The 18,208-nt window shown below is 44.1% G+C and overlaps 1 protein-coding gene and 1 non-coding gene across 2 annotated transcripts in view; both read right to left on the reverse strand.

The window, feature by feature from the left end:
- Positions 1-14,558, reverse strand: part of CRCP (CGRP receptor component) — a 33,914-nt gene extending 19,356 nt beyond the window's left edge. The window contains exons 1-4 of the mRNA XM_071574834.1: positions 14,420-14,558; positions 9,698-9,734; positions 8,849-8,947; positions 4,548-4,642 (exon numbers count right to left, since the gene is read on the reverse strand). Coding sequence (XP_071430935.1) covers positions 4,548-4,642; positions 8,849-8,947; positions 9,698-9,734; positions 14,420-14,427 — 239 coding nt within the window. The 5' untranslated portion in view covers positions 14,428-14,558. The remainder of the gene's footprint in view (positions 1-4,547; positions 4,643-8,848; positions 8,948-9,697; positions 9,735-14,419) is intronic.
- Positions 14,559-14,627: 69 nt separating this feature from the next.
- TRNAG-GCC (transfer RNA glycine (anticodon GCC)) lies at positions 14,628-14,698 on the reverse strand. Its single transcript has one exon. It is a non-coding gene; the product is annotated as a tRNA-Gly (tRNA).
- Between the last annotated feature and the right edge of the window lie 3,510 nt (positions 14,699-18,208).

Raw genomic sequence — 18,208 nt, forward strand, 5'->3', positions numbered from 1 at the left:
CTTGAGTGTTGTGTTCAGTTCTGGGCCCCTCAGTTGAGGAAAGAGATTGAGGGGCTGGAAAGGGGCAAGAGAAGAGCAACGAGGCTGGAGAAGGGACTGGATGTGGCACTGAGTGTCCCCTTAAACACCTCCAGGGACAGAGAATCCAACATGTCTTGATCCAACCCCACTGTGATCACCAGCCCAGGGCACTCAGTGCCCTGGGCTGGTGATCACAGTGGGGTTGGATCAAGGGTTGATGATCTCAGAGGTCTCTTCCAACCCAACTGAGAAGAGAAGAGCAACGAGGCTGGAGAAGGGACTGGAGCACAAGCCCTGTGGGGAGAGGCTGAGGGAGCTGGGGGTGTTCAGCCTGGAGAAGAGGAGGCTCAGAGGTGACCTCAGCACTGTCTGGAACTGCCTGAAGGGAAGTTCTGGCCAGGTGGGGGTTGGTCTCTTCTCCCAGGCACTCAGCAATAGGACAAGGGGGCACGATGGGCTCAAGCTCTGCCAGGGGAAATTGAAGTTGGAGAGCAGAAAGAAATTCTTTGCAGAGAGAGTGCTCAGGGATTGGAATGGGCTGCCCAGAGAGGGGGTGGATTCCCCATCCCTGGAGGTTTTTCAGCTGAGCTTGGCCGTGGCACTGAGTGCCATGATCTGGTAAAGGGACTGGAGTTGGACCAAGGGTTGGACTTGATGATCTCAGAGGGCTTTTCTAACCCAATCCATTCTATGATTCTGTGATGATTCTATGAATTCCCTTGATTAAAAGCTCTGAATTGCTGCTGCTGCTCTGGCTGGTGCCTGCTGTGCCTTCCCTGCCTCAGAATTCTCCCATACACGAGCACAGCCCAGCGCCGAGGGCTGCAATGACAGCTGAGCAGGCACAGCCCCCTGCCTGCCTTTGTAGGTACAGCTGCAAACTTTAAAGTCCTTGCCTTAGGAAAGAAGCTTCTGAGCCTAATTAAGAGCACAAAGACATGGCTTAATTCACAGAATCACAGAATGGATTGGGTTGGAAAAGACCTCCGAGGTCATCAAGTCCAACCCTTGATCCAACCCCACTGTGATCACCAGCCCAGGGCACTCTGTGCCCTGGGCTGGTGATCACAGTGGGGTTGGATCAAGATGTGGTGGATTCTCCCTCAGTGCCACATCCATAGAATGACAGAATCACGGAATGGATTGGGTTGGAAAAGACCTCTGAGATCATCAAGTCCAACCCTTGGTCCAACTCCAGTCCCTTTACCAGATCATGGCACTCAGTGCCACGGCCAAGCTCAGTTGAAAAACCTCCAGGGATGGGGAATCCACCCCCTCTCTGGGCAGTTCATTCCAATGCCTGAGCACTCTCTCTGCAAAGAATTTTTTTCTGCTCTCCAACTTCAAATTCCCCTGGCAGAGCTTGAGCCCATCGTGCCCCCTTGTCCTATTGCTGAGTGCCTGGGAGAAGAGACCAACCCCCACCTGGCCAGAACTTCCCTTCAGGTAGAAATAATTGTTTCCCCCTTGATTAGAGGCAGAGTCATGACAAGGAATTCAAAGCAGCCTGAGATGATGGGCATTTTGTGAGCAGTGCTGCCCTCCAACCACATTGATTTGTATGAGGACAGACACCAACTAACAGACAAATATATCTTATATTAAACCAGGGACCCTCAGAGAGCTGTTCCCAGCACAGACAGTGTCTGACCAGCTCAGGGATTAAGGGACAGAGCACATCTTACCCAGAAAGGAAGCAGCCAAGACAGACTCTGGAATTCATTACTCCTCGTGGGAGGAAAGGTCACTCCAGAGATCAAGCAAGGAAGGTCCTGGAGAGCAAACACTGCAGGTTCTTTCCTCTCAGAGGAAGGAAAGTTCTGTACCAGAGAGGTGGAATGAAATCTCTAGTGGAGTCTTTTATACAAACACCAGCTCCGTCCCACGGAATGGAAACGATCAAAGCCTTTAGTTTTTCATTTCTTTAACAAGAGAGCAGTGTGGAAATGACCTTGGTTATGAAGCAAAGGGGAGTTCAGAATTTCCTTGGGGGCATTATTACTATTTTAAGTGGTTTAACACAGAGTGCATTATGGAGTAATTGCACACCATATGCTTTCTGTGTTTCAGTGTGAAGGGGCTGCCAGATGGGCTCTGACACTTCCAAACTCAAGTGTCTGAGTGGAAAAGATTAGAAGGAAAAAGTGCCAGGATCACACTCAACACTTCTGTTCCTTATTTTGTAAAGGACATGGCAAATGCAGAGCTGGCAAGTTCTTTACCAGATGACAAAGATATTAATGAAGTAGAAGTTGAACAGGATGCTCACAATCCAAGGTACCACCATCCAATGTGAGCTCTGATAAGCCATAAATACAGTAAATTTGTCACATAAAGTAGTGGCTGGCTCTTCACTCTCATCCTTCTGCCATTGTGCACAGGGAGATGAGTTGGGAATAGTTCTCTTGCTTAGCTTACAGACTGAGGAAAGGAAAAAGGACAGAGGGGATGATACCTAAACCCAAAGCACCTCCCAGCATCCATAAAAAATCAGTCAAAAAGCTCATTTAAAGCTTGTAACTACTGCAACCTTTGCAACAGGGTTATATTCCAGCTCACTGAACAAGCAGGAGTGGGAAGGTGAATATTTGAGTAGATCTTGTACAAAATATCTCAGCACTATGGGACAGGTTTTAGTTAGAAGTTTTATGACTCAAATTGTTCAGTACTTCACACTTGGAGATGCCATATAGGGTATCTAATCAAGGTATCTAATGTTATAACAGAGCTCTCCTGGCTTCTTGTAAGAGTTAACCCTCAGCTTCTGCTCAAATCCTACCTGAAAGAAGTTTAAAAATGAGCTTTAAACAAAACCAAACCCACTGACTTTCAGTGAGACTTTCATACCTTTGCCATTCAGTACCTGCACTCTGAAAAATCCCATTTTCCTTTCTGACTCCTGTTGCCTTTTTGCTGTGGTAGATTGTTCTGGTGGTGCTTCCCAAACTGCTGCCCTGGACAGACAGGACAGGCCTATTTCATTTGGAACAAGGCTGTTCCACACTATCAGGAAGGAGGGATAGTTTACTGCCAGTTTGAAGGCACTTTCCCTGCCACACCACCAGCAGGATTTTTATAAGTTATTTCTTCCATGCCTCAATACCTCCAGGCCAGGATATAATTAGGACATCTTGCCCATCACATCAACGAGCACCCTGTTAGATACAACGAGCTACAGGAGGACTAAACCCTGACCTACTGACCTGGCAACTTTAGTTTTACCAAAGAAAGCACCACAAGCCCAATTCCAACGTCTATGGCAAAGCTCCCAAGGACCAGCACTCCTGAGTCTGCAATTCCAGCAACATCAGCTGCTGCTATCCTGGATGGGAGCAACTGTTTGTAGAGAGGGGGCACTGAAAGCCAACAAAAGAGCTGACAATCTGCTTTCTACTCGACTTCCTCTGCTTAGGAGAGGCTAAAAACTTGCCTTGTAGCACTGCACCCTCCAGAGGCTCTCACTGGGCATTTCTTTTTGTGACACAACCAAATTTATAAAAGCCTCTCCCCCAGAGGATTAAACCCCTTGGGGAGTCCTTCCAGCAGGGAAGAAAAATGCAGTGAGTGTCTACACAGCATAAACAGCTCATTTGAAGTGAAGGAGGGGTCATTTAAAATAACTAAATATTAGTTGTTTCTGCTTTAAATTCAGGTGGGTGATTAGAGCTCTCTAAGCAAGTGCCCAACTGATTCCATTCCTTTGGGAATTTACAACAGGCTTCACTCACACCCTGCAGAGGTTCAAGAGGATTCTGAGTTTCAAGCACTGTGAACAGCCACTGCCAAAGAGGGAAAATGCCCTTTGAGTCTTCTTGTAACTGTGAGGGAAATCTTTTATTTTCTGTATGTTCAGCCTCAGTAGAAGCTGCAGAGGGAGGGTGGAGGGTTGATTGACACAATATTTAGATAACTGAAATGTTTAGATAACATCTCAGAGAGCCTGGTGGACATAAACATGGGTGAACAAATGGCACATAAAGAAAGCACAAACAGTTTACATTCTAAATGCAAGGAGAGAGTGGAACCCCAAGAGAGGACCTGCATGAGTTGGGGATCACAGACTCACAATAAAATTAAAAATAACATTCTTTCCCCTACCTCTGTACTAGGATTTTATTTACTTACTTACTGCTTTTTTTGCCTTCTAAGAATTCCTACACTTTTCCTTAGGGACATTCATCAAAATAAAATTAAAACAAACCAAGGTTGAATGGGTTTGTTGCTTTTTTAACATGCTGAAAAGCCTTTTACAACTTAGGAAACACTTCAGGAACTCTTTGTGCTTGGAATTTCAATTCTGAAACCAACACACTGACAAGAATCTGTTTGGGAAATACATTGGGAAACACAAGCCCACTTTGGGAAATCCTCATCCATGTGGGTGAAGGAAAAGATGTTTGGCTGAGTATTGAAATAATGGCAGAAAACACAATAATCACACCCAGATTATCACCCTGTACATGGGGATCAGGTTTTAAACACTGCCCTGAGTTTACACATCTATTCAAAGGCACTTCTGTACTTACTTGGTCAGCTTGTGGCCTTTCATTGCAATGAGGAAATCCCTCACAATCTCTGGGCTCTGGTACCTGCAGGGGGTTTTGGAAATGTACTTCAGTGTCTGCAAAGGGCAGAAGGAAAGATTGTTTTATTTCACAGTTATTATTCACTTTGCCAGCTGTGTATGAAACAAGCAGATTTTGAAAAGTCTCCTCAGTACTACTCAGACAAAGTGGAAAACAAGACCAATTCCAATGTCTATGACAAAGCTCCCCAGAACATATGACATCTGGTTTTGGGGTTTGGCTCTGTACCTTTTCTAACAGTGGGAAAAACCTTTTTTAAGCTGTCAGAGATGAGACAGGTCACTCAGATTGTTCTGTCTCCAGTGTGGATATACTGGAATTTGCTGAGGGAATTAAAACCAGGCAATACACCAAACCCAGGTGAGAAATACAGCCTTGCCTATTCCCTCTGCACCAACATTTATCTGACCTGTCCACAGCACAGAGTGGCTGGAGAGCAGCCAGGCAGAGGGACCTGGGGGGACTGACTGACAGGAAGCTCAACAGGAGCCAACAGTGTGCCCAGGTGGCCAAGAAGGCCAATGGGATCCTGGCCTGGATCAAAAACAGCGTGGCCAGCAGGCCCAGGGCAGTGACCCTTCCCCTGGACTCTGCCTTGGGGAGGCCACACCTTGAGTGTTGTGTTCAGTTCTGGGCCCCTCAGTTTAGGAAAGAGATTGAGGGGCTGGAGCGGGGCCAGAGAAGAGCAACGAGGCTGGAGAAGGGACTGGATGTGGCACTGAGTGTCCTCTGAAACACCTCCAGGGACGGAGAATCCAACATGTCTTGATCCAACCCCACTGTGATCACCAGCCCAGGGCACTGAGTGCCCTGGGCTGGTGATCACAGTGGGGTTGGATCAAGGGTTGATGATCTCAGAGGTCTCTTCCAATCCAACTGAGAAGAGCAACGAGGCTGGAGAAGGGACTGGAGCACAAGTGCTGTGGGGAGAGGCTGAGGGAGCTGGGGGTGTTCAGCCTGGAGAAGAGGAGGCTCAGAGGTGACCTCAGCACTGTCTGGAACTGCCTGAAGGGAAGTTCTGGCCAGGTGGGGGTTGGTCTCTTCTCCCAGGCACTCAGCAATAGGACAAGGGGGGCACGATGGGCTCAAGCTCTGCCAGAGGAAATTGAAGTTGGAGAGCAGAAAGAAATTCTTTGCAGAGAGAGTGCTCAGGCATTGGAATGGGCTGCCCAGAGAGGGGGTGGATTCCCCATCCCTGGAGGTTTTTAAACACAGATTGGACGTGGTGCTGAGTGCCATGATCTGGTAAAGGGACTGGAGTTGGACCAAGGGTTGGACTTGATGATCTTGGAGGTCTTTTCCAACCCAATCCATTCTATGATTCTGTGATTCTATGAAAGTTGCACATTAAAGGCTCCAGGAAAACAGTGAATTTGAGCCCTACAAAAAACCCACAAATTGTTTATGAAAAGACTTTCTTGGTTTGAAACAATCTCAGGTGATGATAACAAAGTGCTCAAGACACAAACCTGAGCTGAACAGAATCACTTCTTTACTCTTCCCTTTAAACCCAATAAAAATGTACAGATTCACAGCTATTTTAAAAAGCAGCAAGATATGAGGCTTGGGGTTCTACTGGGGGTCATTTTTAGTTCTTTTGCTTTTAAAAGCACTTCAGAGAAGTTGAATACTGTCCATCCTTAAACCCTCATTACCTTCTGCCAAGTTTTCATGTGTTCAGTGCCAATACTCTCATAGATCACTCTCTAAGCTCTCTCTCTATGGTTGTTTTCATCCTTTACCTGATATTTGGCAATGCTTTCTTAAAGTTCACACAACAGAGGGGTGTGTTGCCAGGAAATCTGAAAGGACACTCAACTATTAGAAACATTTATCTGACCTGAAACAATTCATCTTTGCTCCATTTTTTGACATGTAGAACCCTCCAAACTCAGATTAACTTTTACATTAGTTTGCTTTATTTAAAACAACATAATATCTAACAGGTGGATAATACACAAGGTAATTTGACCTGAGTTAAAAAAAAAAACCAATTTGTTGATAAAGAACCCCAAACAAATTGCAGTTCACAGCTGATTTTTCACTTGAAGCAGCTTAGAATCTTCTTAAATATTTATTGTTGCTTGAATTAGACACCAAATTGAAGAGCTGGAAGTGATGAGCACCAATAGAAAAGTCAAGGAAACCCTTGCTATGGGTTCACCACGTGCATCAGCCACTGAAGGGTTGAAAAAAGAAAATTGCCATTGCTTGTTTGGAATTTAGGAAGAAAATCTTCACCTGTTGCTGCTGCACAGCACACAAAGCTTTAAAAGTCTGGACACAACTGACTCCTGATGGATTTAATGCACTGCAAATGCAGACACGTGGTGGGATATCACCTGTTGTTGTTGTTGTTGTTATTATCATTATCATAATTATTATTATTATTATTACTGTTGTTGTTGTTGTTGTTATTGTTGTTGTTATTGTTGTTGTTATTATTAACAATAATAATAGTAATAGTCATAATAATAATAGTAATAGTAGTAATAGCAATAGTAATAATAGTAGTAATAGTAATAGTAATAGTAAGTAATAGTAATAGTAATGGTAATAGTAATAGTAATAGTAATAGTAATAGTAATAGTAATATAACCCCCCTAATACTCTGAGTTGCTTTCTCAGAAAATCTTTAAACTGAGTATTTATATTTGAAAAGTCAGAAGCCAGAAAAAGCTGAATCAGAGCAGAGAACAACAAACAGTGGAGAAAATGAGCTCCAAGATCAGGATGGCAAGTAAGAAAATACGTGAATGTATTTTCAGTGTATTTTCACTCAAATCTGCTCTCATTTAAAACTGCTTGGTAAGGGAAAAGAGGCTTCAACAGCACATGGTAATTAACCTGCTTAGCAGAGAGAGTTGATGAAACATGAATTTCAGGACCAGTTTCACTGGACTACTCACAAATGTCTTTAAAAGCACAATAAGGTGTTGGATAAAGCTCCTTTCTCTAAGCCCTGTCTGACCTTTTCAGATGAAATGAAGTTGTTATTCATCAAGAACAACTGAAATGAAACCATCATATTGCCATGCAATAGAATTATTTAATAGGAGTAACTTCTTATCCAGTTTAGCTGTTTCTTGGTAATTTCAAACCATGAAAATGACAAATATAAAGCAAAATAAAGTGCCCTTCATGTGGTTATTTCATGCACAGAGCTTGTGATGGCACACCCAGCAAGAACAAAGACCAAATTCTGGTTTTCTTTCAGGCAAATAGAAAGAAAACACACACAGAGTTTACCCCAACCTCACTCCCTGCACAAAACCAGCATCCTATAGGTATTTAACACTTAGAAATATAACAAGGCAATTAAAGCATTCTGATAAAATTTACTCACAGGATCTTTCTCAGCTGTTTCAGAGAGGTCCAGGGAGAGACTCTCAGTCTCCATGGAGGTTTAATTTAGATTTTTGGTAAGCCCCTATTTTGTTGAATACGAAGCTCAGGAATTACAACTCTATACCTTTCCAAACAAAGCCAGAACTAAAACAAAACCAGAGCCTAGGCCAAATCTTATTCACATGAGTAGTTTCACTGCTCAACAGAATTACTCATGCAAGCAAGGCAAAGGGCTTTCAACTCACTGTCAATCATGTGCTGCTCATGCAATTCCCCAGCACAAAGGGCCACACTGCAAGGCTGGACCAAGTTGTTGAGATATTTAAAATGGTAATATTTGCATTGTATGATTTTAGGAGGGTTTTTTTTAGGAGTTCTTCCTAGCAAGAGATGAAATATTTATTACCAATCTGGCATCTGTACATGTGATTTTGCTTTTCTTTTCACCAAAAAAAAAAAAATTAAAATAATTTCTTTTAGTTGGAAATTATTAATTTAATTATGCTAATGAAAAAACCCCAGGTGTGATCTCTCTGATCAGTTTTGAAATCATGATTAGGTGGTATCATCAATCCCTTAGATGTCAGCAAGCTCTGCTCTGTGTATTAAAAATATAGAACATCTTGAATTTAAAACATCCCAAGAGTTAAAAAACAGGCTGTTTTAAAACTCTTTTTGTGACAGATTTGAATGACAACACCTGGATAACTCTGCCCTGCCAGTGTAATTCAGTTCCCTCAACCTGAGCAAACTGAGCAGAGAAAAGTGGCAAATAAAATCTTTTACTGTGTTTCTTACCAGGGGAAAATTGATACTGAATTATTAATATTCCTAAGGATGTGAATTCCAGCAGCTTGGGTTAATTTGCAAAGGACTCTGCCAGTGCTACTCACCTCATACATGATTGTGTTGAGGTTCTGCTGGCCAGAGCTCTGCTTGTTTCTGCCACTCTCTTTGCGCTGCTGCTTCAGATCAGTGAGTAACTGGAACACCTGAGGGGGGAAAAAATAAAGGGGTTTGGACCATTTCTGAAAATATGATGGCAGGAAAACATAAATGAACAACAAAAAAAAATCCTATCAACCAAACAGCAAAAAAAGTGTGGCTGTTTTGGTGGCTGCAGCAGCAACTGAAATGAAAAATGTGTGGCCCCAGAGTGATGAATAGGGATGTAAATTGGTTTTTAATAACTGTGACTCCTTGAAACAGATTTTTCAGCACTTGTTAAATGTTATCCAAGAGCCCCAAAGCAGAAGTTGGCAGGATGGATCTGCCTTGTTTATCTCCTGTGCTGGACAGAGCTGGGTCATGCCCTGCTGTGCTGGCACCGAGTGATGCTCAAAGCAACATCCCCCAGCAGGTGATGGTCCTCCTGCCTTTGTCATGCCAAAGGTCCCCACAGCATTAATGGATATATATCCTGGCTCACAGAGATGCATTCTGACATTGTAGCTCTGCTTTGAACACAACTCTGCACAGACAAGTTTCAGGTTCTTGGATGACACTGCCCATCACAAGGTTCAATATGAAACACTGACTCCAGCTGGTGAAAAGTGTTTAAACATCATTACCAGCAAAAAAACATTTCCATATCTTGGTTGAAAAGGGTTTTTTCTTAAAACCAGATCAAATGCAGAGGGGTGTAAATCACCTACAGGTTCTTTTTCAGCTTCCAAATATCATACAAGGGACTGGGGAGAGGTTTAAAGTGCAGCTTTAAAACCAGGATCAGGCAAACTTACCTCAAAGTTACTCAGCAATGCAGCATTTGCATCTTTTCTAAAAGGAAGAATGAAAACAATTCATTATGTTCCAAAAGAAGCTGTTTCAAGTTTGCTGAGTCCCACAGACTCTAAAAGAAAGGCCACTATTTTCATAGTTTTTTAATGAAAAGGAAACCCCAAGAAATCTATTTTTGATGATTCTACATTGCCAAGCTGTTGCCACCTCTGGAAAATGCTTTTTCACACTGTTAGTAGAATTATGACATAAATATAGAGTATATTTTGCACAATTTGCCTCACAAATCATGATGCACTTGTACAACACACTCCTTTTACTCAGCCACCCATTTTATTCACTCACCCAACTTCACACTAAAACCAAATTGCTTTGCTTCTCTCTTACAATAAAAAACACCCTCTAGTTTTTTTTTTAATAGAGACTGATGGGAAAAAATAATTCAGATTACACACAATTTCTTTGAAAGTCAAGAGCACAGAGAAAGAAAATACAACTGTTTGTGTGTGGGCATAGACATAGATATGGCACTAATTGAATGAGTAAATTAAATTTATCAGTCAGGTTTTTTATGGAGTAAAAAAATTATTGCACTTCCTCTTGGGTTTTTTTTTTTTTTTCATTTTTATGTGCCTATTTCCTTATCCTTTTCCCACCAACCAAACACTAATTCAGTCCCAACAAAGCAAGAATTCTTATCCACCACTCCAGGGTGACTGCAGAGCCAAGCACATATTTAGACTGATGCCATGAATGACCCTTCCCCCCAAAAACAGGACTCTGAGCACGTTAGTGCAGGGTCAGATAAAAGCAAAGGTCCTTTAATATCCCAGGCCTATGGCCCACAGGAATACAGGATGACATCCATGTGTCCCAGTTCTTGTTTCCATGGCTTTTATAATAAGATCCCTCCAATCATTGCTTTACACATTTCTCAGTCCAGCCCCAGTCCCACCCCTGGTCCAACCCCTGGAATTGGGTCTGGGGTCATCAAGACCCTCTGTCTTCATCAGCTCTTCTTCCTCAGGCACACAAAGGTCTCTTGGAGTTCATCCACTTCTGGCTTTTGGGTCACTCTCCCCTGTGTTTATGTTTCATTCTGTGGCCCTTCTGATATCCTTCAGCTCTACCTTGGAAAGGAGTCTAAACAAGATTAATTAACTAAAGGAATTTGAGCTCCCTGTTCTGGGACAGGGGTAGTGATAGAAAGGCATTAAACTTAAACTGTTAGAAATATTAACCCTCTAAAAATCTACAACTACTGTGTTCCTAAAATCTACAAAATGTGAAAATCAGAACAAAAACCCCTTTGGCATCAAGACTAATCACACCTCTATTACTACTGGATACTGTCATTTTCCATTTTTAAACTAAAAAAGGGAGGAAAACCTGACACAGAACATCCTGTGTTCCCTGCACAACACGTTCTGCTGAGCAGTCAGCAGCCACAACAACAGAAAGTTTCCAAACAAAAGTTCAAAAAGGCCTTTCTCAGGTCTGTGCAGCAGCTTATGGGGGGGGAAAAAAAACCCCCAACAACAACAAAAAAAAAAGGTACAATGTGTTGTTAAGCACCACCAACTGTTTGAATAGAACTGTCACGTTCATCACTTTCGAACGAGTTAAATGCATCCACAAACTTCCACAGGTTCTATCATTGTTTTTAAATGAAAAGGACCTCCTGAAATACGCTGAGATGAAACTTCAACTCCCATTTGCTGACTGGAGTGAAAGCCCAGCGAGGGAGCTCAGGCAAGCATTAGTTTTCATTCATGTTTTACAAACCACACGTAGCTTTTGTTGGGAGGTAAATGCAAGTCTTCAGAAATGTTTGCATTGGGGCTGGGGCTGCAGAAATCCCTCGGGATCAAAGACATTCTTTGTTAGAAATAATAATATGGAATTATTCCTTTATTAAGGGCAAGGGGCGTGTCGAGTCAATGAGCCTGTGCAGTCATCCCAAAGTTAAATTATTTAAGACAGCTGCTTCCTTTTTCAGTCAATTCTGCCATTCAGAAAAACCCTTATTTTTTTTCTCTAACAATGGGCAGTCTCAGACCTTCAACGATTTCTGTTGTGTTGAAATATCAAATTATAAACTCTTAAAACTTCTGCAGAACTTACAAAGTAGAAACAAAATTTCCTTCAGTCCTGACTCTCATGAAACAACCATCAATTTTACATCAGGGAACAAGAAATTATAAATAATGAACACTAAATAATGAATTTGATGATCCTTGTGGGTCCCTTCCAACTCAGAATAGTCTGTGATTCTGTGAATGTGTATTTTTGACTGTATATTTTTCAACCAAACAGTTTAAAGAGATTAAGACTTAAGCAGAAAGGAACAGAATTTTCATATTAGTGCCAGAAGTATAAACACTTTACAGAATCTTTAAGTAATATTTGCCCACTTTTTAGTCCAAAACAAAATGTTCTACAGATACCAAAAAATATTTTAGAATATGGCAACACACCTCTACAAATATCACTGACACTCCACATTCTTAAGTCTATTGCCTCAAATAATGTTGCATATTTAAAAAACAGTATTTTATGGAGAGGTCTTTTCTCTAATAAGTTCTGGCAGGGTAAAACTTGGGAGCAGTTGCAAAACTTCCCTCTATGAAGGGCATCAGGCAGGAGGTTAAAGATGAGGAAGGTTAAATTCCTACAGTAATTTAATGGACTAATTTAATGGACTAAATTGTTGAATTCCAGTTCAAGGAACACTCACCAACAGCTCAGGACTTGAGGTTTTCTACCCCTGAAGAACCTCCTAAAAGAGGCAGCACCACTGAAAAATGTATTGGGCTACTCAGGGCAATAAAACCAAGTGGATGTAGAAGAAGCATCACAGATTTACCACTGATGGCATCAAAAGCACCTTTCTCAGTGTGCAACAGCCACATCAGCTCATCTCCCCACAGGCTGCTACTCGTGTTAAGACTTATGTCACACAAACCTGTATTTCAACAGATGTTTCTTATCTGCTTTTCAATGTTATGTCTTGAAGAGCTCATAATAATGGCACAAAGATGTAATGGTGATAAAGCATCCATGGATTGCATGAAGTGCAGTAGCTCAGCTGAGCTGTGGGTGCTGATACACCCCATGGGATTTGCACCCTCCAAGCCTCCATTCATTAGACCAGCACCACGTTTTCACCTACACAAACACGAAATTTAAGGAGCTCCACACAACTGATGAGTTTCTAAGCTTCAAAATGGGTCAAATTCTATTATTTTGTGCCCAGGTTACACTAAGGAAACCGAAACACACAGCAGGGCAAAACACACTGCACAGAAACAGCAGCCAAAATTCTCTGTGTTCACAGTTGTTGGGGCTGATTCCTCAGGTTTCCTCCTTCTCCAGCACATCCAGCTGTGCAGACAGGAACAGCTCTCCCAAATACCACCAGACATTCCCTTCCTCCCACTCCTGGGGCTCGGAGGGAATGGGCAAGCAGGGAGATGATGGGGGAGATGGGATGGGGGAGATGAGATGGGATGGGGGAGATGGGATGGGGGAGATGGGATGGGGGAGATGATGGGATGGGGGAGATGGGATGGGGGAGATGATGGGATGGGGGAGATGATGGGATGGGGGAGATGATGGGATGGGGGAGATGAGATGATGGGATAGGGGAGATGGGGGAGATGGGGGAGATGATGGGGGAGATGGGATGGGGGAGATGGGATGGGGGAGATGGGATGGGGGAAATGGGATGGGGGAAATGGGATGGGGGAGGTGGGATGGGGGAGATGGGATGGGATGGGCGAGATGGGATGGGATGGGGGAGATGGGATGGGCGAGATGGGATGGGGTAGATGGGATGGGCGAGATGGGGGAGATGGGATGGGGGAGATGGGATGGGGGAAATGGGATGGGGGAAATGGGATGGGGGAAATGGGATGGGGGAGGTGGGATGGGGGAGGTGGGATGGGGGAGATGGGATGGGCGAGATGGGATGGGATGGGGGAGATGGGATGGGCGAGATGGGATGGGGTAGATGGGATGGGCGAGATGGGGGAGATGGGATGGGGGAGATGGGATGGGGGAGATGGGATGGGCGAGATGGGATGGGCGAGATGGGATGGGCGAGATGGGATGGGGGAGATGGGGGAGATGGGATGGGGGAGATGGGATGGGGGAGGTGGGATGGGGGAGGTGGGATGGGGGAGGTGGGATGGGGGAGGTGGGATGGGGGAGGTGGGATGGGGGAGGTGGGATGGGGGAGGTGGGATGGGCGAGATGGGATGGGCGAGATGGGATGGGCGAGATGGGGGAGATGGGATGGGCGAGATGGGATGGGCGAGATGGGATGGGGGAGATGGGATGGGGGAGATGGGATGGGGGAGATGGGATGGGGGAGATGGGATGGAGGAGATGGGATGGAGGAGATGATGGGGACGCCTTTACCCCAAATTGCTGCTGCGAGCAGGGCTGGAAGGGCAAGGAAACACCCCCTGTTTGTGCCCAGAACCCACTGCTGGGAGGTACAGGCACAATATACCCCTGACAGGCTTATTGTAGGTGCACAACCCACGGGCCCACGTGGGTGTACCCGCACACAGACACCACACACACGCAGAGACAACACACAGACACACAGACAGACACGAGACACACACACACGCGCCTCCCCACACAGACGTGCCCCGGCCCCGCAGCCCCCGAAGCCTCCGCCGTGTCCCGTCTCCTTCCCCCGGCCCGTTCCTTACACCTCCATCTTGTGCGGCCGCGCAGCCGTTCGGGGCTCCTCCCGCTGCTCCCGGACACGAACGGGACACGGCGGGGCAGGAACGGGGCAGGAACGGGACACGGTGGGGCAGCAGCGGAGCGATTTGGAGGCCGCGACGGAAGCGGAAAAGGAAGGAGAAATAAGGAAGAAGAGAAAAAAAAAAGAAAGTGGTAAAGAAAAACGTCATCTGCATTGGCCGGGAATCGAACCCGGGCCTCCCGCGTGGCAGGCGAGAATTCTACCACTGAACCACCAATGCTGATATATTTGTTCGTCTCCTGTGCCTCAATTTGTACGTACTTTGAATAAACATTTGTATAAAATTTGTCCCGAAATCACACTTAGCTCGACATTTAGCCACTGTTAAATATTACAAAATCAAGGCAGTATCGCGGAGGTTCTTCCAAATCCAATCTCCAGTCATGTGCAGCGCTGAAGTGCTTGTATTTTAAATAAAAGTGCTGTTGTCTTCTAAAGCACACGCGGCTCTGGAGCTCCCCACCACCCTGTGTGTTTTCCAGCCATCACTGTGATGCTTTTCCGTTTAATTTTTGTGCTGTTAAATTTTGCAAAGAGCCCTTTTCATTCTCAGCAAAACTGAAGGTGCCTCACTGAGTGCAAATAATTGAAAATCCCATTGGCAACAGCAAGGGAAGTTACCTGGCCAAGGAAACATTAATTCCTTAATTTTGGCGTTATCTCTCAGGCAAAAGTTTATGTGCAAATACAACCCCAGGAACTCCCTAAGGAGTCACATACAGATGCATCTGGGCTTCTTTGCAGCAGGGATTTAAGAGCAATTTAGGGATCCCAAGGGTCAGCAATAGGACAAGGGGGCACGATGGGCTCAAGCTCTGCCAAGGGAAATTGAAGTTGGAGAGCAGAAAAAAATTCTTTGCAGAGAGAGTGCTCAGGCATTGGAATGGGCTGCCCAGAGAGGGGGTGGATTCCCCATCCCTGGAGGTTTTGAAACTGAGCTTGGCCATGGCACTGAGTGCCATGATCTGGTAAAGGGACTGGAGTTGGACTAAGGGTTGGACTTGATGATCTCGGAGGTCTTTTCCAACCCAATCCATTGTGTGATTCTATGAATGTGGCACTGAGGGAGAATCCACCCTGTCTTGATCCAACCCCACTGTGATCACCAGCCCAGGGCACTCTGTGCCCTGGGCTGGTGATCACAGTGGGGTTGGATCAAGGGTTGGACTTGATGATCTCAGAGGTCTTTTCCAACCCAATCCATTCTAGGATTCTATGATTTGAGCTCCCAACCTCTGTCCTGCAATGCCAGCACAGAACCCACCACCCCCTTTTGTCTCCAGAATCAAACCAGACAAAATTCCACTTCTAGCACTTTTCTTCTCCTTGGGGTGTTGCAAGTCCTGAATGGACTCTGAATAACGTGAGCAAACTGCAGGAAGAGTCTTCAGCAGCAGGACTGTGGGCAACAAGCAGCTCCCAGCTCTTCAGGAACCTCCATCACCAGGTACAGAAGTGCTGGGCGACCTTAAAAGCCAAATGCAAAGGTTTTTCAGCCCTTTTCAGCTGAAATCCCTCCCCAAAACTTTCAGTGGATATGTAGAACCCATCACACGCTGACTGTAGTACAGATAGAAAGTCATTTATACTCCAGAATTAGTTTTTGTGGAGTCCTGTGGAAAAAGAGCCAGGGGAAAGGTCTTCCAGCACAGACTGAGAGCAGCTGGTGTGGCTCAGGGGACAGGATGCGATGGATGCTGCCCTTTTTCATGGCAGGATTAACTGGCCTTGTAAGTTGGCCAAAACTGGCACAGCAAATGCTCTGTAACTTCTCTGCCATGTTTCCAACCCTGCTCATGAAACTGCCTACACCAGCTCCCAGCCAGGTCAGAGGGAGGGAAGGAAGAGAAAGCATGTCAGCTTTCTTGTGAAAATGTGGTCTTTCCAGTCAAATTTCAGGGATTTTTCCACAAGTCTACTAATCTTTGCCTGCCTCTCATCACTCTCTTCAGAAAAGGGTTCAGAATCTTCAGCACATTAATGTTATTTCTCCATTGCACCTCTTTATATCTCTCCCCCAGCACCAAATTATCAACTTTATTTCCACTGTTTCTCCAAAAGTTTCCCTCCAGACCTTTGCTGATACACTTTTTCAATCAGTGATGCTTTGATGATGATGCAGCTGGGATGGCTGAGCATAATACAAATGCCTCCCTCAACAGCTCTGAATTTTCTTTCTAGCAGAGATATTATTCCTAAATGTTTTCAAAGGACACATGTAGCCCATTAGAGTGTAAATACATATATGGGTCAGCTCCAGGTCCACTGACATCATGCAATGGAGAAGGGGAATGTCTAAGAGAGCTCATTCCCCTTACAACTGTTCAGGAGGTGATTAGGTCAGTTCACTGGGTTTAATTGCTGCTCTTTAGGTGTTAGACAGTTATGCTACACCATCCATAGGGAATGCAGACATAGGTTTTTCTAAATGTGCTTAGCATGTCAACATTTTAAGCATTGGCTTGTGATTGTTACCACTAAGGCTTGGGGAGAGAGGGGCCTCGGTATTAACTATTGAAAGCAGGGGGCCTAGGACTTGCTATTGACAGCAGATCTGCAGGGTATTTGTGTTCTTTGTCATGAAAGATGTTTACTGTATTCAGCAGTTCGCTGATCACCGTATGGTGTCTTTTTTTCCCCCCCCCTTTTACATTCAAAATTCGTTAAACAAAGTTGGGGGTTTTTTTAACAAAAAATGTCAGCACCTCTTCACATCGGCCGAGCTGACAGTGCGTTTGAGCAGCACTTTCAGCCCGTGGGGCTTTTTGCTTTTTCTAAACCAAAAGGACGGTTTTAAAAGGATGTTTTTAAAGAAGGTGCACTGCAGCAGTTTCTGCCATCCCTTTTCTTCTCTGGGCTCAGCTGTGAAAGTCAGTCCTGTTGTGAAAAGTGTATTTCTAGAGCCACTAAAGCTCCTTTGGAGCTGCACTCCCTGAGCATCCAACACACACACAAAAAAAGAAATAGTGAGGCTGTGACTGATTGCAAAAGTTTGTACAAATAAAGTTCAAATCTTTGAGCACATTAAAATATATTTAATTAAACTTCTCCATGCTGCAGAATTGGCAATTTACTCTCTAGTACTTCCTCATTGTCCATCACCTCAAAAAGGGTGGACAATATTAATTTAGGGAATTTTCTTTCCAGCAGAGATATTATTCCTAAATCATAGAATCATAGAATCAATTGTGTTGGAAAAGACCTCCAAGATCATCGAGTCCAACCCATGTTTCAAATGGACACATAGCCCATTATTGGGAATATTAATTTAGGAATGATTTGCCATTCACTGTCCCAGAAAGAAAAACAAATGGAAGAGCTTTTCCTCAGACCTTCCTCGATATTAATTGTGGTATGAGGATCTTTCTATTTCACAAAGCAAACAAAATACTGAAAGAAAATGATGGGAAGTGGAGAGCCATGCAAACCATAACAAATAGAGAAGATAGTCATGAGAATGCACTTTGGTGTGAATTAAAGAACTTGTTTTCCAATGCTCTTTTACTGTTTTCCCCTCAAAACAAATTCCTACTCTCCAGCTCCAAGTGTCTTTAAGAAATCATAATTTTCAATGTTTACTTTTAAGGACTTCTGCTTGTATTTGCAGTTTCACTTTTATCCACTTTTGTTATAACAATATTAGTCTACATTCTACATTGTTATACAGAAAGGATAGTTATTGTCTATTGCATCTAAAAATAGAAAAAGAGAGAATTATTAATTTCCTAGA

Source organism: Pithys albifrons, chromosome 21 (assembly GCF_047495875.1).
Source record: "Pithys albifrons albifrons isolate INPA30051 chromosome 21, PitAlb_v1, whole genome shotgun sequence".
Taxonomy (NCBI): Eukaryota; Metazoa; Chordata; class Aves; order Passeriformes; family Thamnophilidae; genus Pithys; species Pithys albifrons.